This window comes from Pelmatolapia mariae, linkage group LG17 (genome assembly GCF_036321145.2).
Source record: "Pelmatolapia mariae isolate MD_Pm_ZW linkage group LG17, Pm_UMD_F_2, whole genome shotgun sequence".
Classification (NCBI taxonomy): domain Eukaryota; kingdom Metazoa; phylum Chordata; class Actinopteri; order Cichliformes; family Cichlidae; genus Pelmatolapia; species Pelmatolapia mariae.
The window spans coordinates 34,432,793-34,456,225 of NC_086242.1; the positions used below are offsets into that span (position 1 = coordinate 34,432,793).

Consider the following 23,433-nt stretch of genomic DNA (forward strand, 5'->3'; position numbering starts at 1 on the left):
AGTCATGAATAAAATAGCAACCTCTAAACTGCAAATTGAGAAACAGAAGTGGTCAGTGTATTTTTCAGTGCTAGTTGTCCAAATTGAGTAAGGACTTTACATTTGAATAGATTTGATTACAAGTTATATTTAGTTACAATTGAATGCAGTTCAATTTGATTTAAATCAAGCCAATTCACAACATATAAACTTGCAATATATGATAAGATAAAGGTTGTGCAATAATACAGAGAAAGCAGTGGGAAGGAAACCTCCATTTTCGGCAGAACCAGGCTCAGGGAGGGGCGGCCATCTGGGGTAAGAAAATGAAACTAAACTATAGGAAGACAAAGAGGAAAGATGTTCATGATATATATGAAACTTTACGCTAGCACTGACTAAAATATTGTTTTTGAAAAGAAAGTATTGTTTCATTCATCCATTTAGAGACAATCTGAACCATTTAAGGTGAAGGATTAAGCCTCAACCTAACCCGATTTAGTACTTTGATTAGCAAAGTACTTTTCAACTCTAATAATTGCTAAGTGTATATTTCTTATCATCTATTGGTCATCTGAGCTGATAAACTTCAGTTAACATTATGACACAGAAGTAACTGTCTGATCAGAAACTGTTTATTCCACGAGGTGGACAGCAGGAATAAAACAAACGAGATACTAAGAAAAAAAGTATCCAATAAAATTTTCTCAATATGCTAAAATTTCCATTCTCTTCATGCACAAAAATCCCACCCAGTCCCACAACCCAGGACGAATATTCCTTGTGTGTTCTTGAGCTGGACAGAAATTCCTCTTGCTGAGCGGGGTCCATGCCAACCTCGTGCCAGGCAGACGAGGAGCCTCCTGTCCCAGTCTCGTCCATCCACTGGGCCCATCACATCCCAGCCCAGTTCGCATTCTGCATTGGAGTCCGTCACTCGATACCACAGTGGCTGCCTTCACGTCATCACCTGTAAGTAAAAACAAATAGGAGCTAGAACCGTCATCCCGGCAGCTGCCGTAGCTTATAGCCATGGCGACCCTCTCCCAACACGGCTGCACCCAGTGAACAACAATGAGACACTACTCACAAATGCAGGCAGTGGTATACATCTGCCCTGATGTCGATCACACGGGTTGTCTCCTACTGTCGCCATTCCTGCTGTCGGGACTGGGTCACCACATCACGCTGACCAGTCTCCAGATGAGGCGTCGCACGCCCCACAATCACGCAGCGGCTCCCTCTTTTCCACCTGGCCTTCATGCGTTTCTCTTCCAATCTGGGGCCTCTCTCCTTCCAGTGCTCAGCTTGTTTCCTTTTAATAAGTCCTTTAAACAGCTGAAAGGTACCTCTGGACACCCCATGCCTCAGCATGGTGATCACTATAGGCTAATTTGTCCCATGCCCAGCCAATCCACAGTGGATTAAAACAATGTAAAATTACACACTAAAAATATGTGATACAAACAGAGTAAAATCATGCAAATAAAAACTATACTCACAAATAAACACTAAAATCAGATTTCTACAAATTTCTACTGTGTGAAACTTACATGCATAACCAGCTGAACCTTTTATGTTAACGTTTGAAGTTGCAGCCTAACCTCATTTAATTTTGCTTAGCAAAGTACTTTTCAACTCTAATAATTAGTAAGAGTATATTTCTTATCATCTATTGGTCATCTGACCTGATAAACCTCAATGAACATTATAACACAGGAGTGATTGTCTCTAAAAATGGGCTCCTGCACACTTGCAGACATTTTTCCATCACAACTTATGGATGATGAATGATTTGATCAAAGCTGTGAAAACATTACTGATAACCTTCATGTGATATTACATTAAAGCCAAATTTCTATTACAATCAGGGACTTTTCTAACTGACCTCCAACCTTTGAGCAGTAGTGTGTACTGTATGTTTGTATGTAACTGTGTCTGACCTGGATTTTATCACCAGTTTCAAATAAGAATTTTCTTTAAAGTCTGTCTTTAAATACAAATGAAGTTCAACTTTAGCAAGGCTGGTGGTAAACTGGCCCTAACAAGTCCACTTTATTGCGTGCTCATTGACTTTCTCCTATCAGAGCTGTTTAACAAGTCCACTTTATACATGCTTATTAATCTATCACGCTTATCAGTGGCTCATGGTTGCTTAAAACCTATGTCTGAACTTGACCACAGAGCCAGAGCATCATTCAATCCTACCTGCTGCCTATCTTGGCAGCAGCTCAAGGATGACAAACTCCACTTTCTCTGCACCAAGACAGCTCATAACTTTCTAACAGTCTCTCCTGATAGTCTCATATCATCTGCTCTAATCAATAACCATACACTATAATTACAATGTAGACTACAGCTCAAAAGTCTGAGGTCAATTAGAAATGTCTTGTTTCCTGAATAGACTCAAATTTGATTTCATGTTGAATCACAGCAATTAATCAAAAGAGTAAATAATCATATAAATGCTTAATATTAACACTGATCACAAATCATGAATGATTTTTATTAGAATATCTACAGAGGTGTTCAGAGACCCATTTTCAGCAATAATCCCTCCTGGGTTCAGTGGTACATTGTCTTATCTAATGCAGGTTTAACGCATTAAAAGCCTAACTTATCACTCAAAACAGCTTTTTAAAAGAGATTTTTAGCACAAACTGAAACTATTGTGGTGATTAAAGAAACAATAAATGTGTCTGGATCATCCCAGTTTGATACATGGGATATTTTTTGTTTCATATAATAAAAGTTATCCAATAGGTTTTTGTAATGAAATGCTGTTTAAATAACATTAATTTTGCCACATTAGTTTTGGGATTAAATCCATAATGTGTATATCTATATTCTCCAAACCTGTGCCATACCCAGCTGTGCCATCCAAGAAAACTAAAGTAATTTTAAAGATTCTGTTCATCAGCAGAATAGTTTTCAGTCTTATGCTAATGTCATACCTGAAAAGTTGATTTTAACGTAGATTATCCTTTTGACAGGAGTGTGTAATGTGTTTTTGTACTCACAGGTTTTGCCTTCTGCCTTCTGCCTTCTGGTACCTTTGTTTGATACACCCTTTGCTCTGCCCCATCTTGTGTCCTCTCCTCTGGTTTCTGCTGACATAATGGAACCAGCTCCTTCCCTGTTTCTGCCTTGAGTTGAAATCGAAATCATTATAGAGGTAAGACGAATCAGGAAACGTCTTCAAGCTGTAACTACTGTTAATATTTTCAGACTTATTCTAGCCCTTTAAATTTACTTGATTTGAGGAGAAGGTATATTTGGTGTGACAACATAACACAGTATTAGTTTTATCCAAGATTAAATCACAGAGTCAAATCAAAGTTTGTTACCAAAACTATTATAAAACACAGTTATGTATCACATCTTAAACTTTCTAAATGTTTCATATTACATTCAGAAAATGCATTTTGAAAAATGCATTTTGAAAAATGCAAATCCGTTTGGCAGCATCAACTAGTTTAGTCAAAATACTAGCATTTTGTTACTACAAAATAAAGTCAAACTCTTTCACTGAATTATTGACACATCATTTTACTAAAAAAAATTACAAATGAAAATTATTCAGTACAAAATGAAAATACATTTAAAGAGTCTGATTACAGCAAAAAGAGTGACATACCATCATAACTGTTTTTCCAGTGTAGCTAAATAAAAAAGTAGTTTACTTGGAAAAACAATGCTGAGGAAATAATTTTAGCCATTTCCTAACACTGTACAGGAAATCTGAAAAGAAAAAGAGTAGATTGGTCTTACCTCTTCAAAGGTGTCCTCAGAAGTGTGATCAGACCTGCTCTCCTGCAGATATGGTGCTGTTATGCAGTAATGTCATAGCAACCGGAATTCCAAAATCCTAGTGATGTTTACTAGACAGGACCACTCTCTGGTCCTGTAACAGCAGGAATTTAACTACAAACCCTCATCGCTCTCATCAGTGTTGGTCCTTCTGCACTGCAGCAGGGGAGGATTAAAGTAGTTTAAGCACTTTTTATTCCCAAACTGCTGATTTGTGGACCCCTGGGATAAATATTTAGACCTTCATATGTTTTAGTTTGCAGGAGTGTGCTGATTAAAATGTTTAAAACCTTTATCTCCATCTCATCCTAAACATTTTACCAATATGTATAAGCAGGAACAAAAGACAATTATGAAGCCACATATTAACATACACTAGACTTCAGTGAACATGTTTATGTATAAATTCACACAGTTCTAGTTTTTTATTCACTTGACAGGCAGCTAAGTATCTTGAATGACCATCCCTCAATATGCACTTTATAAAAGCCTAAATGTTGATTCTGATTATCTGGACATAATGTTTTCAATGAGAAAAGTTTCTGATCCAAGTGACTTGTTCAGTCTCTGATTTACTTACCTGGATGACTGAGAACGCATCAAGACACTTTATAAAAGCTTGCATAACATGGGTGTTTTTCCTTCTTTAACTTTTTGTGAGGGTGGGTACTTTTGCCTTTATTGGATAGTGCAGCAGTAAAGGAAGTGGAGGGGACATGTAGCCAAGGGCCAGGGTCAGACTGGAACACAGGCTGCTGGATTGTGCCATATGACCACTTGTTCAAACAGTGAGCTAGCTTTACAGTAACATAAAAATTCTGATTGTATTTCCCTCCTACACACACAAACTGAAGTCAAAGTCAAGCATGTGTTACTTTGTCTTTTTGATGATCTTTAATGTGTACTTGCTGTTGTGCATATTAATTTTGACATTTCCCAAAACAGAAACACAAACAACTTTTATTCTGAATAAATATGTGTGATGGCCCTTAGTCCTCTATATCCACTTACAGGTTATTGTGACTATTTAGATTAGGGGAGTGGCTTATTTAGAGTAATATTTGTCACTGTGCTTAATTGTTTAACTGAAGGTAAATAAGGAGCTCAGCAATCAATGTCTACACCATCAATATCCTCACTTTAACTGTCTGTAATGTATTGAGCTAGTTAGCAACAGGAAAATTGACTGCATATGCACTGAAATTATTACTGACTGTGCTGTTGCATAATCTACTAAAAATATATAGGTAATTTTTCTTCTAGAAAACTTGCTGAGCTCATTATACTGAAATCATAAAAATTAGATGTTGTGATAAGAAAGACATTTGTGCCACGCACAGCTAAACAATGGGCATATCTTCTGCATTTGTGATTAAAAGAGAGAGAAACAGAGAAGGGACATGTTTTTGTTTTTTTAAATAAGAATTGAATTTGCTCATGTGCATACACATGAAGTGATTTCACAGTGAAAGTAACAGGGGAGGGCAGAATGAAGGCGAGCGTTACCAGAAAGAGGACAGCAGCATCAGTTGCAAACGTTGACAGTCAGTGTGACCTCAGCCTCAAGATCCCAGGTGAGATAGGCAGGAACTGTTATGTAACTATACATCTGTGCTCAAGGGTCAAAGGGGTGAGGTTACCAGCCTTCTAGTGGAACTGTTCTCTTGTGCAGCTGATGCTAGATGATTTTTAGACTTGATGTTTGTATCTCTACATCTCTGTATCCTCAGAGATCAGCATAGCGGAAGGGACCGCTCAGGTGACCAGACCCTCTGGACAGGTTAACAACATCTAGCAGCCGAGGTGGACTCGGCTTGCTTTTAATGGAGAAAATCTTGGGGGATGGCTGTTATGAGGAAAAGCAGCCCAGAAACTTTACCAGCGGCACACATCGTTGTGTGCCTTAACTTTCGTTCTTTTACACAAGCATCTGCCATTTTTCCTTGGTTAGGTTTAGGGATTAGGGATTTCTCAATTGTGAGAATTTTAATTGGATTCTCTGTGGTATAACTGGCCTGTAACAAGAGGAGTCACATACTGCTGCCCATTACAAAGGAAGAGGTTTTAGGACTTCCAAACCGTCTTCACTGTTCCCATCAGCAGGCATCCATTTCTTTGTTACAGTCTATGCTTTGAGAAATGCATTATTATCACACCACAGTGAGCCAGTTGCATGAACAGCAGCCTAATCAGACTAATGCAGAATCTCAAAGTTTTTTTGGAGTCTGCTTCTTGTGTCCAACAGGAAGAATTCTGTCCATAAACAAAGGATTTTAAAATGTATCATTTCTTCTTTTTTTTCTTTTTTCTTTTGTAACATAACCTAAAATTATTATTGCCTCAAAGGGATTTGTACTCTGAGCTATGTTTTTTTGTTTGTTTGTTTTTTAAAAGTTGTTCTAAGCGGCCAATGAATTGTTAATGCATGATTAAAGTGAATTGTTAATTTACCGTTTCTGGTTTTACTATAAACAGACTGGGGACGCTTGTGTTTTCTTTTTTCCTCAAATGATCAGATAAGACTTGATTAAAAGAAATAATGCAAAGGCATTTTGCTGTGTTCACAGAGGGTCTTGAGGGTCCGTGTAAACGGAAAGATCTTGGCAATGGTGTGTATGGATTTGAGTATTACCCCACCACACCTGGCACATATTCCACGCAGCTACACATGGGCATGCAAACAATACAATAACTGGAATACTCCAACTTGCCATTGTGACTGATCATTCTATGCTCTGTTTAGTCCCATGGAGGCTAAGATTGGCACTGAGGCTGGCCAGCAGAAGGTGAGGGCCTGGGGTCCTGGACTGGAAGGAGGCGTTATTGGTAAATCTGCTGACTTTGTGGTGGAGGTTGTTGGAGACAATGTTGGTACAAGGGGGGTCCTGAAAGCATGTGCTGATTAGCTTCAGTTTCTGCTCTGAAGTTGCTCTATTTCTCTTCAGGTTTCTCTCAGAACAAGATTGAATGTGATGACAAGGGTGATGGATGGTGTGACATGCGCTGCTGGCCCACAGAACCAGGTGAGTATGCTGTCTGTGTGCTCTGCAACAATGAGGACATCCAACACTCTCAGTTAAGATTAGTTTTCATGATTGTTGCCTCAAGGCCTGAGATCATGGTGGTGGGCTTGTGATGGACACTTTTTATGGCTAAAACCTCTCCTGTAGAGGCTAAGCCTAGGCTTGAAGCCACTGGGGTGTTCGTTGGCGGGGGTGATACGATACGATGTCACTGGTATGCATGAACTTATTAAACTTGATACTGTCCAATAACTCCAGCCTTACTCATCTTGTCCTTCAGATTCTTTATTTCCAGGATTTAACATAGCAGCGCAGCGGTCACAAACTGTTTGCTTCCTCCCGATCAACAGCACACCTGCCGCTAATTACGTGTGTCTACCTTAAATATCTTCACAAACTCAAAACGCTTGCTGCAGTTCTTGGTGTCAGAGGTGATACACAAGTTATCGGGTTTTCGGTGCAATTACTTTTTCATATAGGACCAAGTGTGTTTGGATAGCTTTTTCTCCTTGACAACTGCCGTTTAATATTAGACATTCTTGTCTAATATTAAAAATGGATTGATCTGAAACGTGTAAGTGTGACAAATATGGAAAAAGATACGAAATCAGAAAGGAGGCAAACATTTTTCCACAGTGCTATAGTCTGTAAATGGTCTTCTTTTGGCTATAGTAGATCTTTTACTTGTTCCTTTTTGAATTGTTTGTTTAAAATTGTTTTCTGTAGGTTAAGGCGTACGGTCCAGGCCTTCAGAGCAGTGGTCTGGCTGTTGGAAAACCCACTGAATTCACAGTTGATGCCAAGCAAGGAGGAAAAGCTCCTCTGAAAATTATAGCGCAGGTATATCTGGCTTTGTATATGACCACAAATATGTTAAATATATTGCATTTACCATATTTTTCCGACTATAAGGCACACTTAAAATCCTTTCATTTTCTCCAAAATCGACAGTGACGTTATAATCTGACGCGCCTTATGTATGAATTCATGTTGTGCGTACGCATTACGGCTACCATAGTCAGGAGCCTCGCGGAGTAATGCGTACTGTGCTTCAACATAATATTACCGCATTGTGTGTGGATAAGGACCCCAAAATGGCACCTGTTAAGAGACATGCTTACGAAGCAGATTTCAAACTCAAGGCTACCAGTCACGCAGTACGTATGAGAATAGAGCAGCTGCGAGAGAATTCAACATTAATGAATCAATGGTACGGAAGTGGAGGAAGCAAGAAGAAAGAGTTGAGTAAAGTTTGACTTATCTGACTGTTTTGTTTCGCTTAATGCATTTTATAATCCGGTGCGCCTTATGGTCCGAAAAATACAGTGTGTTAAATCTGATTGAACTAATTCCCTGTTTTCTGCACAGGATGGTGAAGGCAATTCTGTGGATGTCCAGGTTAAGGATAATGGCAACAGCACATACACCTGCACTTACACCCCACGTAAGCCTGTGAAGCACACTGGGACGTTAACATCCCCGAGAGTCCATTCAGGGTGAGTATGCACACACACACGCTCTCACTTTCACTCTGGCATGCAGGGTTTGCCTTTTCTTCTCACTGAGAAGTCTCTTGAGTTTTGGTGTTTGTGCCCACAGATGAATATCGGAGCAGGCTGTCATCCAAACAAGGTCTCTGACCCTGGAGTGGCAAAGACGGGCCTCAAAGCCTTCGAGCCAACATACTTCACTGTTGACCGCTCAGAGTCTGGTCAAGGTAAAGCTCCATAAAACTGTGTGTGTGAGAGTAAAGAGCGCAAATATATGATCATGTCAAAGAAATATTCCAAACAACAGTAACATGTTTATAAACAGATATTACAGGAAAACTTATTTAACCCACCTGCTGTTTGAGGCTAAAAATGGCTGAAGAGCATTACTTGCAAAGGTAACATGCTAACACAGACTTTGTCCTCTGCCATCAGGACAAAGGCAGTTTGCGTTTAGGCTATTCCAATGACACCCTTCAGGGTCAAAGTGGATCCTTCTCAAGGCAGAGGGACCAGGACTCAGCCGCAGTGGTAAGAATACCTGTACTGCCTCACAAAGTCAGAGAGTACTAACAAAAACTAGTCTGTTTGTTTAGTTTGTTGGTCTATAATACGGTCGGAATGTTTTCCGTCATACTACATGGAACAACTCTTCATAACACTTTTATGAAAATGTTTGACGAAATTGACAAGATAAAATTAAAATCACAATCGCACGGATTTAAAAAGAAGAATAAACATGAATAAACAGGGTTATAGTTGGTATGCTAATGTAAACAGGTCATTTTGAGCTGTCATTTGAACTGTGTACCAGTCAAAGCAGTAGTAGCAGCAGGCTGTGCAAGACTTTGAAATCATCAACAACCACAACAACACACACACTGTTAAATATACACCTGTGCAACAGGCGAAAAAAGAAATACTCACACATGCGGGCGTGGATTGTAGTTACTTTGTAGTTACTTTGTATTATGTGGGTTCTTATAAGACGAGGACGCGTTCTTCTGGCTGTTATGCATCATATTAAATGGGAGGATGTGGATCGCTTCCCTTTCCCGTGACAGGGTCCCCTGGGAGTTGCGTGACCTACGGTGGAGATCACATTCCCAAGAGCCCTTTCAGTGTCGTCGTGGCAGCCACACTGGACCTTAGCAAGGTCAAGGTGACAGGCCTGGGAGACAGTATGTACCTCTATCATTGTTCTTGTACATCCACACCTTCTGACACCAAACCTCAGGCTACATAAAGAATACGTTGAGTAAAGAATGATTTTATGTGTTTTTTCATTTCTTCCCCTGAGTCTGACCCCTCTGTCTTGATCCCTTGCTCTGCTGTTTTTAACCAGTTTGAGCCTGTGTCTCTTTCTTATTTAGAGGATGTGGTCGGCCACCTGAGGCCCTCTGGTTCCCCAAATGATCCTGTCCCACTACAACTTTTTAAGGAGATTTTTCCTAGCATAGGCCAGGCTGTTCTTACTGTTATAAACAGCAGTTTAATATCTGGTGTAGTCCCTGCTAATTTTAAGCATGCGGTAGTACAACCCTTGCTTAAGAAACCTGACCTGGACCACACTGTATTGGCTAACTACAGACCTATCTCCAAGTTGTCTTTTATGTCTAAAATCTTAGAGAAAATTGTACATTGCCAATTGATGGATTTTTAAAATGAGAATGGTATCCTGGAGGTCTTTCAATCAGGTTTTAAAAACTTTCATAGCACGGAGTCAGCACTCTAAAAGGTTTTTAATGATATCCTCCTTACCTGTGACTCTGGTAATCATGTTGTTCTTGTCCTCCTTGACCTAACAGCTGCCTTTGACACTGTAGACCACAACATTTTACTGTCTCACTTGCACCATCTTGCAGGCATTCGTGGTACTGCTTTGAAATGGTTTAGGTCTTATCTTTGTGACAGAACTTTTAGTGTTAACTTTTTAGGGTATGAGTCTTCCTCTGCCACTTTTCAGTCTGGGGTCCCGCAGGGCTCAATTTTAGGGCCTCTGCTTTTTTCATTATATTTACAGCCCCTGGGAACCATCCTCAGAAGGCATGGAATATCCTTCCACTGCTATGCTGATGACTGTCAGATTTATCTGCCTCTGAAGCAGAAAGAGGCCTTCTCTATTAAGCCACTTCTAGCATGTCTAGAAGACATTAAATCTTGGATGTCCCTAAACTTTCTAAGGTGTAATTCAAGCAAAACTGAGGTGATTCTGTTTGGTCCTAGTGGACCTTGTGAACCCTCTGCTATTGATTTGGGACCCCTGGCAGAGTATTTTAAATCTGTTGTTACAAACCTGGGTTTTAAGATGGACAGTGATTTTAAATTAGACAGTCAAATTAGGGCTACTGTCAAGTCCAGTTTTTATCATTTAAGGCGCTTGGCAAAGATAAGACCTATTTTATCCAGGCCGCATCTTGAAACGGTAATCCATGCTTTTATTTCATGTCGTCTAGATTACTGTAATGCTCTGTATTGTGGAGTTAGTCAGCATCTTCTCTCTCGTCTGCAGGTGGTCCAGAATTCTGCTGCACGACTTTTAACCAGAACTCGTAAAAGAGAGCACATAACTCCCATCCTGGCTTCACTCCATTGGCTGCCTGTATGTCTTAGAGTTCATTTTAAAATTCTCATGTTTGTGTTTAAATGTTTAAACGGTCTTGCCCCAACTTACCTCTCTGAGCTTCTGCATCCTTACTCACCCCCCAGGTCTCTCAGGTCAGCTGACAAGCTGCTCCTGGAGGTACCCAGGTCCAAGAGGAAGCTCAGAGGGGACAGGGCCTTCTTTATTGCTGCTCCTAATCTGTGGAACAATCTTTCCCAGCACATTAGAGAGGCCCCTTCACTGTCCACTTTTAAAACACGTCTTAAAACCCATTTTTACTCCTTGGCATATGACACAGTCTGACCCTGATTTTATTGATTTTATTGTTTTGATCTAATGTGCTGATTTTATTGTTTTAAATGTAATTCTCATCATCATTTTTTATACTATTTTATTATTGTTTTTGCTATTTGTGCTAATTTTATTATTTTAATGTCATTTTAATAATCATTTATATATATATATTATTTATTTTATATTATTATTTTTCTTATTTTTTAACATGTTCAATGTATCATTTTGGCATGTCACGTGTACAGCACTTTGTGTTCAGCTGGGGGCTGATCTGAAAGTGCTATATAAATAAATTGCTTGCTTGCTTGCTTGCTAAAGCCCAGTGATAGCCTATGAAACCATTATTTGCTTTTAAATGTTTTCCTAAGCATTAATGTTTTTACGATGGCTTTTTCCCCCTTGTACAGTTGCCAGTATATTGATGTTTTCATTTAATTTTTTTAAATGAATCTAAGCTTTTCAAGCAGATCAGAGGTGTCAGTGTATTTTCTTTGGTCTTTGTTCTCATCATAGTGCTCATATACAGGTAAACATGTTCAATTCACGGAGCATCAGTTTCTTATTTGATCAACATATTGGTTGGTTTTGACCTTAATATTGCCTCTTCATAATGGCTTTTGGGTCAGGAGAAAGCAAATAGGCCATGAGGGACTATCAGAAAGTTCAGATCCAGCTGGAGAACCTGGAGACGAGTGTTTGAGACGGCTGTAAGGAGGAGTTCACAGGTAACTTCCTCTTTTTCTTCTGAATCGAGCTTTCGCTGTTGTGGCCGCCAGATTATGGAATAAGCTGCCCATCCATATTAGGCTGGCCCCAACACTTGAAATGTTCAAATCACTTTTAAAAACACCTTTTTTTCCAAAGGCTTTTTAGGAGTAGCAGCAGAGTCAGCTTGTAGTCAGTTTTAGTCAGTTGTTGGTCACTCTTAATCTTTTTATTTTGTTAATTTTATTCATTGTATATTTTAATGTCTATTTTACTCATGTCACGGTTGTTATAGAGTGGACTCAGGCGCGGAGCTCAGAAGTAAGGACAGTCATTTATTTACAGTGCAGCAAGGTGACAACAGTTCAAATGTGCAACAATGGTTATTAGTGCATCCTTCCTCCCGTGCTTAGCCCGTGTGTGATAGTGAGTGCCCGTCTCTCCTCCAAGTGCTTCCTTGTGTCCGTGAATCCTCCGTCTCAATCCCTAGGTGAACACACACGACAGCAAGACGAGTACGTTAATCACACAATACTTCGATAACGCTAGCGGCTCGAAACACTACCAGGCTTAGTGCAATACTCCAGTGCTGTCTGTCGCTCAGCCGCACCATTAAGTAGGCCTGCCCAAGATGGTAGGCGATTGGCAGCAGCTAGTGGATTGATTACAGGTGCGGCAGCTCCGGGCGACAGCACTTCCGGGTCGGAGGTAGCCAGTTGCTCCTAATACATGACAGCGGAGCCGGAGGAAAAGACAGAGCGAGAGGAGAGACACACATAGACACGCACACAAATATACACACTGACAGGCCGACCGGTCAGGGCGCCGTCAGATCCTGACAACTCATGTTTTATTATTTGATATATACTGATTTATTTTTTATCTTCTTTTTTTCATTTATGTATTTATTTTATTGTTACCATGAAGTCCAAAGAACACACCAGACAGGTCAGGGATAAAGTTATTGAGAAAATTAAAGCAGGCTTAGGCTACAAAAAGATTTCCCAAGCCTTGAACATCCCACGGAGCACTGTTCAAGCCATCATTCAGAAATGGAAGGAGTATGGCACAACTGTAAACCTACCAAGACAAGGCCGTCCACCTAAACTCACAGGCCGAACAAGGAGAGCGCTGATCAGAAATGCAGCCAAGAGGCCCATGGTGACTCTGGACGAGCTGCAGAGATCTACAGCTCAGATGGGTGAATCTGTTCATAGGACAACTATTAGTCGTGCGCTGCACAAAGTTGGCCTTTATGGAAGAGTGGCAAGAAGAAAGCCATTGTTAAAAGAAAACCATAAGAAGTCCCGTTTGCAGTTTGCCACAAGACAAGCAAACATGTGGAAGAAGGTGCTCTGGTCAGATAAGACCAAAATGGAACTTTTTGGCCAAAATGCAAAATGCTATGTGTGGTGGAAAACTAACACTGCACACACACCATCCCCACTGTCAAATATGGTGGTGGCAGCATCATGCTCTGGGGGTGCTTCTCTTCAGCAGGGACAGGGAAGCTGGTCAGAGTTGAAGGGAAGATGGATGGAACCAAATACAGGGCAGTCTTGGAAGAAAACCTCTTGGAGTCTGCAAAAGACTTGAGACTGGGGCGGAGGTTCACCATCCAGCAGGACAACGACCCTAAACATAAAGCCAGGGCAACAATGGAATGGTTTAAAACAAAACACATCCATGTGTTAGAATGGCCCAGTCAAAGTCCAGATCTAAATCCAATCGAGAATCTGTGGCAAGATCTGAAAACTGATCCATCTAATCTGACTGAGCTGGAGCTGTTTTGCAAAGAAGAATGGGCAAGGATTTCAGTCTGTAGATGTGCAAAGCTGGTAGAGACATACCCTAAAAGACTGGCAGCTGTAATTGCAGCAAAAGGTGGTTCTACAAAGTATTGACTCCGGGGGCTGAATAATTACGCACACCCCACTTTTCAGTTATTTATTTGTAAAAAATGTTTGGAATCATGTATGATTTTCGTTGCACTTCTCATGTGTACATCACTTTGTATTGGTCTTTCACGTGGAATTCCAATAAAATTGATTCATGTTCGTGGCTGTAATGTGACAAAATGTGGAAAAGTTCAAGGAGGCCGAATTCTTTTGCAAGCCACTGTATATCGTTTATCATGACTCTGGTTTTACGTAGCCTATCAACACAATTTAAAAACTGGTATATATCACCTTGTTGCTTTGTCGTCTTGAAGTGGTCATGTGATTGGCTTGATATAAGGTACAGTAGGCTGAAGACAGCTTCAACCGTCTGTTTGTTGAAAAATAGTAACGCGACCGCACCAAATTTTCTTGCTAGTAACGTTAACAGCATTGTAACGATAGAAATAGTAATTAGTTAGATTTCTCGTTACTGGAAAAAGTAACATTAGTAATGCCGTTATTCCCATCACTGCTAACTAGGCAGCTCGTTCTCTTTCTATGAAGATATAACACATCTCGAGTTCACCTTAAATATGTATAAACCAAATTCTAATGGATTGTTAACACAATCCCAATCCTACACTCCTACATAGTTTTATCAGAATTAATTCAAAACGTTTCGAGCCGCCATGTTTACAGACAGATTGACACAGATGTATGTAAACATGTCCCAAAACATAACTGCCCTTAAATACAGTATTTACAGATTCAGATGAAACCTGAAAGGCATTTCACGCTGGGAGTTAAATTTTGTGCTAACCTTTGTTTTTGTCCCTTTAACTTCCTGTGTTTAAGCTGACCATGTTTAAAGCACAAATCAGCTTAGATTTTTAGGTGATGCAGTGGGAAACAACATTATTTAACAAATCAAATAGGGACTGTGGTTAAAAACAAAAAATGGATTAAATATATGGATACACCGTAATAAAATGGGAATGGTTGGTGATATTAAAGTCCTGTTTGTGGCACATTAGTATATGTGAGGGGGCAAACTCCTCAAGATGGGTGGTGACCATGGTGGCCATTTAGAAGTCGGCCATCTTGGATGCAACTTTTGTTTTTTCAATAGGAAGAGGGCCATGTGACACATCAAACTTATTGGTAATGTCACAAGAAAAACAATGATGTGTTTGGTTTCAACGTAACTTTATTCTTTCATGAGTTATTTACAAGTTTCTCTTTGTTCACAGCCATTGACATGTCGAAGAGGTTAACACATGAGGAGCGGATCGAAATTGTGTTGATATCTGGTGAACGCAGTAACCGGGTCATTGCAGCAGATTTCAATGCAAGACACCCTACGAGACCACCCATCTCCCATGCTACAGTTAGCAAACTGCTTGGTAAGTTTCGTGAAACTGGTTCAGTGTTGGATTTGCCAAAATGTGGACGCAAGAAAACTGTCACTAATGAAGAAACATCAGTGGCTGTCCTAGCTTTATTCAGCAAGAGCCCACAGCGTAGCACTCGCCGCATGTCACTGGAGAGTGGCATTAGTCGAACATCCCTTCGGCGGATATTAGCTACTCACAAATGGCACCCTTACAAACTCCAGCTACTGCAGCATCTCAACGAGGATGACCCAGATCGGCGCACAGAATTTGCAGAATGGGCAAAACAAAAATTGGAACAGGACCCTAGGGCTGGGCGATATGACCCAAAATTCATATCTCGATATTTTTTAGCTGGATGCCGATATAAGATATATATCTCGATATATTTTTTTTAAAGCCATAAGGTAAGAACAAAAAGAGAGTTCTTAGTCAAAGCTATGTCCCAGATGTCACACAGGCACTTTTATTAACATACAGCGTAGATGTACATGAAGAAATTACTCAAAAATAAATTATCAGCATTTATTAAATAATAATGCTCCATAAATAAAAGAAAACAATGTTGTTTTTGTGCATAACAAAAAGCTCACAATTGTGCAGTCAAAATGTAAACTAAAAGACGCTGAGCATAATAACAAAGACAGACAGATTTCACAGCTGCTCTATTCCCAAGTTCTACTGCGTGACTGACAGCCTTGAGTTTGAAATCCTCTTTGTAACCATGTCTCTTAACAGGTGCCATTTATGGTCCTTATACACACAAAATATGGTAATATTACGTTGAAGCACAGTACGTATCGCTCCGCGAGGCTCCACTACGGTAGCCGTAATGCTCCGACAATCCATCAAGCGGTGCAGCTCCGTAGCTTACCAAAGTTGTACTAAAACATTTTTTGACAGATTGCTGAGCGCCGTGTACCTCATAAAATCGGTTCGGGGTCAGTAAGCACAACCAGAATTCATACATAAGGCGCACTGTCGATTTTTGAGAAAATGAAAGGATTTTAGGCCATGCAGCCCCTGCGCGGTAAGCTCGTTAGTGCGGTTAGCTCGCTAATACGTTGACGCGGTCCAGCCCCACGCACGGGGCGATCCGCGGTAACTCGTTAACGGAGATTTGCCGTGTTCATCTTGTCGTTGCCTGCAGGTGAAGCTATGGGGGAGGGGGAGTTGTGTTCAGTGAAGTAGAGGCGAGGCCGAGTAACGTGGACGAAAGAGAGAGGCAAACTTGCGGCTCCACAAGTATAATTATAACGTAACATATACTATATCGATATAAACGATATTGTCACATCTTATATCTCATATGAAAATATATCGATATTTTTAAAAAACTCGATATATCGCCCAGCCCTACAGGACCCTCAGTTCACGCAGAAGATTTTGTTCAGTGATGAGGCAAACTTTTATGTGAATGGTGAAGTTAACAAACAAAACCACCGCTATTGGTCTGACACTAACCCACATTGGATGGATCCCTCCAAGACTGTTGGAACAACAAAAGTGATGGTTTGATGTGGTATATGGGGTACAACGATAGTGGGTCCATTCTTCATCAATGGAAACCTCAAGGCCACTGGATATTTGAAATTGCTACATGATGATGTGTTTCCCTCTTTATGCACTGAAGCTGGCACGTTCCCTGAGTTTTTCCAGCAAGATGGTGCACCACCACATTATGGTGGCCAGGTCCGAGCATTCCTAGATGAACAGTTTCCTGGAAAGTGGATTGGTCATCGTGGGCCAGTTGAATGGCCCCCAAGGTCTCCCGATCTGACCCCCTTAGACTTTTATCTGTGGGGTCATCTGAAGGTAATTGTCTATGGTGTGAAGATACGAGATGTGCAGCACCTGAAACTACGGATACTGGATGCTTGTGCTGGCATTTCTCCTGCGGTGTTGCTATCAGTGTGTGAAGAGTGGGAGAAGAGGGTTGCATTGACAATCCAACACAATGGGCAGCACATTGAACACATTTTATAAGTGGTGAGAAACTTGTAAATAACTCATGAAAGAATAAAGTTACGTTGAAACCAAGCACACCATTGTTTTTCTTGTGACATTACCAATAAGTTTGATGTGTCACATGGCCCTCTTCCTATTGAAAAAACAAAAGTTGTATCCAAGATGGCCGACTTCTAAATGGCCACCATAGTCACCACCCATCTTGAGGAGTTTGCCCCCTCACATATACTAATGTGCCACAAACAGGACTTTAATATCACCAACCATTCCCATGTTATTACGGTGTATCCATACACCATACCATACTGAATAAGGCTGATTAAGATGGTTACAAGCTTTCACTGGAGCTACTCTGAACATTTATAATAGTTACTTTTACTGTTTACTGTAATTAATTTAGTTCAAATAGATGGTAAATAAATGTGTGTTCATAGACTGCTGAACACCCCCCACCGCCCCACCCACCCACACACACACACACACACACACACATCTAACCATCCTTTTCAGGGCATATATACGACAAGAGAACATTAATCATGTTCTTAATAATGGGAGGTTGTGGATGGAGTTCTTGGGGCAGGTGGTGGGCAATGACCATCTCCCAGGCATTCACCAGATGGACATTCAGTCCTTTGAATATGGCCTTGAGCACTTTGAGTTGCTGCAGCGTGTACCAGTCACTGTTAGTAGATGAGTGAAGGAAACATGTTAAAGATTTGGGGTTTCCGGTCCGAATAACCACCAGTGTGTCTGGAGCCCTGGACAGCAGCCGCACCACTGCCCTGCGGATGGACAACATCCGCCGGATGTAGAACTCCAAGGGAAAAGTGCCAAAGTGTGCCCAGATTCCAAGTACTACAACGGTTTTGCTGCCTCCAACCATGCTGTCTAACTCGTTGGCAATATAATGCAATTCAATGGCTGGGACAGTAGTGCTCCGGAGAGGAGGACCGTGGCAGCGGTACTTCACCATGATGTTGTTTGTAAAGTTCAGGGCCATGAAAGGTCCAGCTTGTTTCTCACTATTCAGGTCAAACTCCTTGAGATCTGAAAGTATTACAGAGGAAATAATAGTTGTGTTAAAGTGTCTAAAGAAAATCAGAGGGGTGCCTAAAAGGGTTGTGGGGTAGTTACCTGGTAGTGTTGCTGTAAGGTGTTCAAACCACTGCCTAATGGTGGAGTCTCCATACATATGAACCACCTTGCCTTTCAGGCACTGAGCGATGGCCGAGGAAGTGTTGAACTGACGAATTTTTGTGCCACCTAGTCCTCGCCAAACATCTTGGTAGTAATAGCCCGAGGGTCCAGACTCCTCACTGCTGCTCTTCTCCTCTGACTGTCCTGAGAACAAGTCAACAGACACGCTATATGACTATTTTTGAGTTATTAACAAGAAAAGACCCAAACAAAATCTTTCCTTAACTGTATGGGTGAATCAAATCTAATATTACTTATAATTTTAATTTTATAAGACAGCTGGTTGCTGTAGTTTTCTAACCTCACTCAAGTTGAAGTGACTTTTTTTAGTCCCAAAAAATATAAGTGTAGTACACTGGTGATTACCTAATTTAAATGTTTACCATCCGCTGTTAAAGATCATCTTATCATGCATTTATGCACCACTATGACTACTGCTGCTGTTATTAGATCACTTCCTGGAAGTCCCATCACTTTCATGTGCAATCTTAGAAACGTGGCGTCAAACCAGATACTTATTCTGGATGGCATTATTTTGACCTCCAGTGACACTGTAAGGAATCTTGGAGTCATGTCCTTCAATGCACATATTAAACAAATATGTATAACTGCTTTCTTGCATTAGCGCAGTATCTCAAAAATGAGAAATCCTGTCTCAGACTGATATGGAAGAATTAGTTAATGCATTCATGAATTCTAGACTGGAGTACTGAGATTCATTAATATCAGGATTGCCTAAAAATCCCCGAAAAGCCTTCAGTTGATCCAAAATACTGCAGTGAGAGTACTGACAGATACTTAAAAAGAGAACATATTTCTCCCATATTGACTTCTCTTTATTGGCTCCGGTTACAGCCTTAATCAAATTTAAAGCCCTTCTCCTCACATACACGGTCTGGAATTATCAGGTCTTCTCTTATCTTAAAAACTTCATATTACCATATCACCACAATAGAGCACTTCATTCTCAGACTGCTGGTTTACTTGTGGTTCCTAGGGTAGAACAAATTACAAAAACAATTGCCTCAAGCCACTTTGAATTGTAATATAAAGACCCTCCAATAATACAGAGAAAACCCCAACAAACATACGACCCAATATGAGCGAGCACTTGCTGACAGTGGGAAGGAAAAACTCCCTTTTAACAGGAAGAAACATCCAGCAGAACCAGGCTCAGGGAGGGGCAGACATCTGCTGCGACCAGATGGGGGTGAGAGGATGAAGACAGTATAAAATACATGCTGTGGAAGAGATTTAGAGATTAATAATAACTAATGATTAAATGCAGGTGAGTCAAAAAGAAAATAGTGCATCATGGGAAGCCCCCAACAGCCTAGACCTATTGTAGAATAACTAAGGAGGGGTTGAGGGTCACCTCATCCAGTGCTAACTATATGCTTTAGCAAAAAGGAAGGAAAAAAGCTTTCAGGACCCACCTTTGTGGAATCAACTCCCAGTTTGTATTTTGGAGACAGACCCCCTGTTAAGATCCAGCCGTGACCCAAAACTTTTCAGTTAAAGTCTCTGTAGTTTCTAAGCCCTCCCCCCAAAATTGTAGACAAGGTGGGAGGTCAACCAGGAGTTGTACAATAATCTCCTGAAGCGCCCCTGAGAACATTTGGCAGACACAACCTAAACCGTGGTCCTTGACGGCACACTAACATGACCTAGAATGGAGGGCATTGAAAACACAGGAAATTTTTTTAACTACATGGACACATCTGACCCAAAATAAGTGCAAAGAAACAGAATGGGATATCCAGGGAGCAATCTATAACTATATATAATTTTGAAAATGGGCTTAAGATGCAGAAAAAGACAACACTCAAGACGGATCAGCCTAATATAAATTAGTTGAGGTCAGTTCGCAGAACTTTCTGATCATGCCTCACATTCTTATAATAAACATCTTTATTCTGGGAATAAGAACTGTTGAAGTTCATTTCATCCACATGTTATGAACTATCCGGAATAGTTACACTGTTAGTAGTGAATTCAACATCCATAAACTATTAAATGTTCTACAAATGTTTATTTAATATAGGTGTTAACATCAGGCTTTACCTTTCATTTTTGGAAAAATGGTGACACCTGCAGGTCCTGAAGCTCGAATGGAGACTTTCAAGTTGACACCACTGAGGCAAAGCACACACAATAAAAGTTCTTAAGAAAAATGTGAAAGAATGTCAAAGTTTTTTAAACTAGAAATTTATTAGAGACGGCAGGCAGCAAAAACAGATTAAATCATATTAAACATTAAACAGTTGAAAGGGAAACTGGCTAACACACAACAGTGAAGCATTTTCCAACTGGAGAAAAAGATAGTTCCCTCTTTTTGCTGTGGAGAGTAAAACAAAGAAAAAAATTGACGTTTATACTTTTACACTAAGGACATAAAAGAAATCCTCACCTGTGAAAAAGCTTCTCCATGGTTGTGATGTTTTGTTGATATCCTCCATTGAAGTAATTCATCCTGGCATCACAACTCAGATTATCTGGCTTGTAGCAGAACCAGGGCTCGCCTGTACGGAGGTCAGTGTAGTTGCACAGAGGCTTCTGGGTCGGACGCAAACATATGTTACAGGTGGTAGTTTCAGTGACTGAGCCTGACTGGAAGACGCTCTTAAAGAAAATCCTGTCAGGGTGTTCTCTGTTCAGCCTGCGCAGCTCCGTGACTGCCTCACTGGGGTGAACCAGTGTCACCTGTAGAAAATAGACTCAGAGTTTTGCATCCAGATTTCAGAGAAATGTGTATAATTACTACAACCTTTGAATACAGCATTTTGATTCATGCGCAATCATCCCAGTAAGGAAATCCCAGAAAGTTGATTCAGTTCATCAGGATGTTTTCAGTGGGAGAAATGTTTCGTCACTCACCCAAGTGACTTCTTCAGTCTCAGCTGACTGCAGGTTTCCCCAACCTTATAAAAAGGGCATCTCCATGAAACTGAAGAAGTCACTTGGGTGAGTGACAAAACATTTCTCCCCCTGAAAACGCTACGTACAGACGAACGGAATCAACTTTTGGGGAATTTGCATTTCTGGTTGGTGGTAAGTAATTCATTCAGATTATATGCTGGCAAAAAGAAACAGTGCCAATGGAAAGAAAACTTTAACTTTTGTCAGGGTCAGCATTCCATTCCCCTGGTTCAAGTAGCGTTAAAGACTAACTATTTAGTAAGGGCTATTTACAGTGGGTGGAGATACACAGCAAACGACCTTGGGCTGGAATTTAAACCATCTGTTCTATTTAACTGGTGCCTAAATTTCTTATCATTTTATTAGAATTGTCTAACAGCTATGGTTCAGTGAAAAGATGAGTTGGCTCTATTTCATAAGCAAGCTATGATCATTAAATATTTGCAGCAAAGGTCTGTTGGGGAAGCAGCAAAATAATTTGTTTTGTAACAGATAAAGAATTCTTGTTTCTGTTTTGTCATCCAGCCCAAACCCAAGCTAGTGGAGACTCTGGATGAAATAATTTGTTTTTAAAGCTTCAGCTTTTGGCCATTGAGGTCATGATCATACCTTGCTAGTTAGCAAGGAGCACCATACTTTGCATTCATTACATGGGCTTACTACAAACATGCTAACTTTAGTGCTAACAGTTTTTTCCTACTGCAGAAACTGAACACGATCTTGAAGTTTAACCCAAAACCACATTCCCCCTCCATTACAGTTGCCATTAACACAAAAATAAGCAATATAAACATCACAATCTATGAGAACTTTGGAAGTCAGTCTCAGTTCCTTTTGGGGAAGACATTTTTGCGGCACCTCTTCATTAGTTTCTTTTTTCACTCCCAGATTGCTGCTCAGTATTGCATAAGAATAAAGTGACTGTTTGGTCTTAGCATTTGTCCTAATATCAATAGCTAAAAGTAGGGGTAACAGACTTTATGTGCAAATTTGCGAGGTAGGTTTCTTTATGCCAACGCCAACAGGAAGCTAACATTTTACATCAGCTTGAAACATTACTTTACTATGAAGTCTTTGTCTAGAGAAATGGGAAGATGTATTTTTCTAAACATTCCAGTGATTGAAAAAAAGAAAGAAGGGATGTTGACGTTTAGGCTTACAATGCCTTCAACCACATGTAAAATGATACATTTTCTTAATCACCTGGACTTGTGCACTTCCTTTCCAGAGTAAAAAGAATACAGCTGTGTAAGAGCCATTGAGATGATCCACCACTTCCCCTGCAACACCTGCACCGATAGTTGGGCTGTGCAGCCGGGCAAGTAAAACATCTCCTCCAAACTTTTTTGGACGGCCCTGAAAGTCCTTCATGTTAATCATAACCTCCAGCTTATCTCCTATTCGCCACTGGCCCCCTCCCCTCTTTGGAAGAATGGTGAAGGTGCTGTGGGCTGGATCACTGGTCTTTTCCAGGGAAAGAGGAAATGATAAAGGTGGCGTTTCAGGCCAAGTAATAGACTCTAGCAGGAGGTCTTCTTCTTGAGCCTCCTTAGGGGACAGCGTTTTTAACTTGCAGAAGTCATAATGCATGTCAGTAGACAGGGTAACAGCGGCAGGCCTTGAGAATATGCTGATGGTCTTCATTTTATTCTGAAACTGCAATATTAATCATTGAATTAAGACATGCAATACAATTCAGTACACCTAAGAATCAACATGTTCCATTATCCAGTTTAAGAAAATGAAATCTGAATAGGGCTCTGAGAGTTGGAAACAAAAACATTTCATACAAAGCAAAAGTTGCGGATTTTGAAGCTGCTTAGTTGCCATGGTAAATTTTAAAAAGAGGTAAATACTAAACATAGTTCAAAACTGTTAAAAATTCTTCTCATGTGATAAGACAACAAAGCTATTCTTTGTACATAAATGAATAAATAAAAATCCTTAAAATGTATGCATTACCAATTTAACTAAGCTAAAAAATATACAGATACAGATTACACTCAGCTCTCTATGATAAGGCAAACTAAATGCAGTTGTAACAAATGCAAAATGTGGTTGCCGGCAGAAATTTTGCCTTTCAGAAAATCACCAGGATTTGAATCTTATAATACCAATGTTTATAATGTGAGATACAAAATTGATTTAAATTTGGAGGGACTAATCAGC

The 23,433-nt window shown here is 40.3% G+C and overlaps 2 protein-coding genes across 2 annotated transcripts in view; one reads left to right on the forward strand and one right to left on the reverse strand.

Annotated features, from left to right (window-relative positions):
* The window catches only part of LOC134646711 (plexin-C1-like), a 34,929-nt gene extending 26,741 nt beyond the window's left edge, over nt 1–8,188 (forward strand). The window contains exons 23-25 of the mRNA XM_063500567.2: nt 6,533–6,660; nt 6,735–6,812; nt 8,181–8,188. Of these exons, the coding sequence (XP_063356637.1) occupies nt 6,533–6,660; nt 6,735–6,812; nt 8,181–8,188 (214 nt within the window). The remainder of the gene's footprint in view (nt 1–6,532; nt 6,661–6,734; nt 6,813–8,180) is intronic.
* A 9,450-nt stretch (nt 8,189–17,638) lies between these two features.
* On the reverse strand, nt 17,639–22,854 carry LOC134646713 (NXPE family member 3-like). The gene is made up of 5 exons (XM_063500568.1): nt 22,468–22,854; nt 20,756–21,048; nt 20,410–20,480; nt 18,283–18,489; nt 17,639–18,195 (listed from the first exon to the last, which is right to left on the reverse strand). Exons 1-5 carry the CDS (start codon nt 22,852–22,854, stop codon nt 17,639–17,641), a joined length of 1,515 nt encoding a protein of 504 aa, XP_063356638.1.
* Between the last annotated feature and the right edge of the window lie 579 nt (nt 22,855–23,433).

What these genes read in the sequence shown, in the direction of transcription:
- LOC134646713 (XM_063500568.1), bottom strand. Translation starts at nt 22,854, where the DNA reads ATGCATTATGACTTCTGCAAGTTAAAAACGCTGTCCCCTAAGGAGGCT. An exon ending in CATTTTTCCAAAAATGAAAG is followed by an intron (nt 18,490 to 20,409) that starts GTAAAGCCTGAT and finishes ACTTGTTCTCAG; the next exon opens with GACAGTCAGAGGAGAAGAGC. An exon ending in CCTTACAGCAACACTACCAG is followed by an intron (nt 18,196 to 18,282) that starts GTAACTACCCCA and finishes TAATACTTTCAG; the next exon opens with ATCTCAAGGAGTTTGACCTG.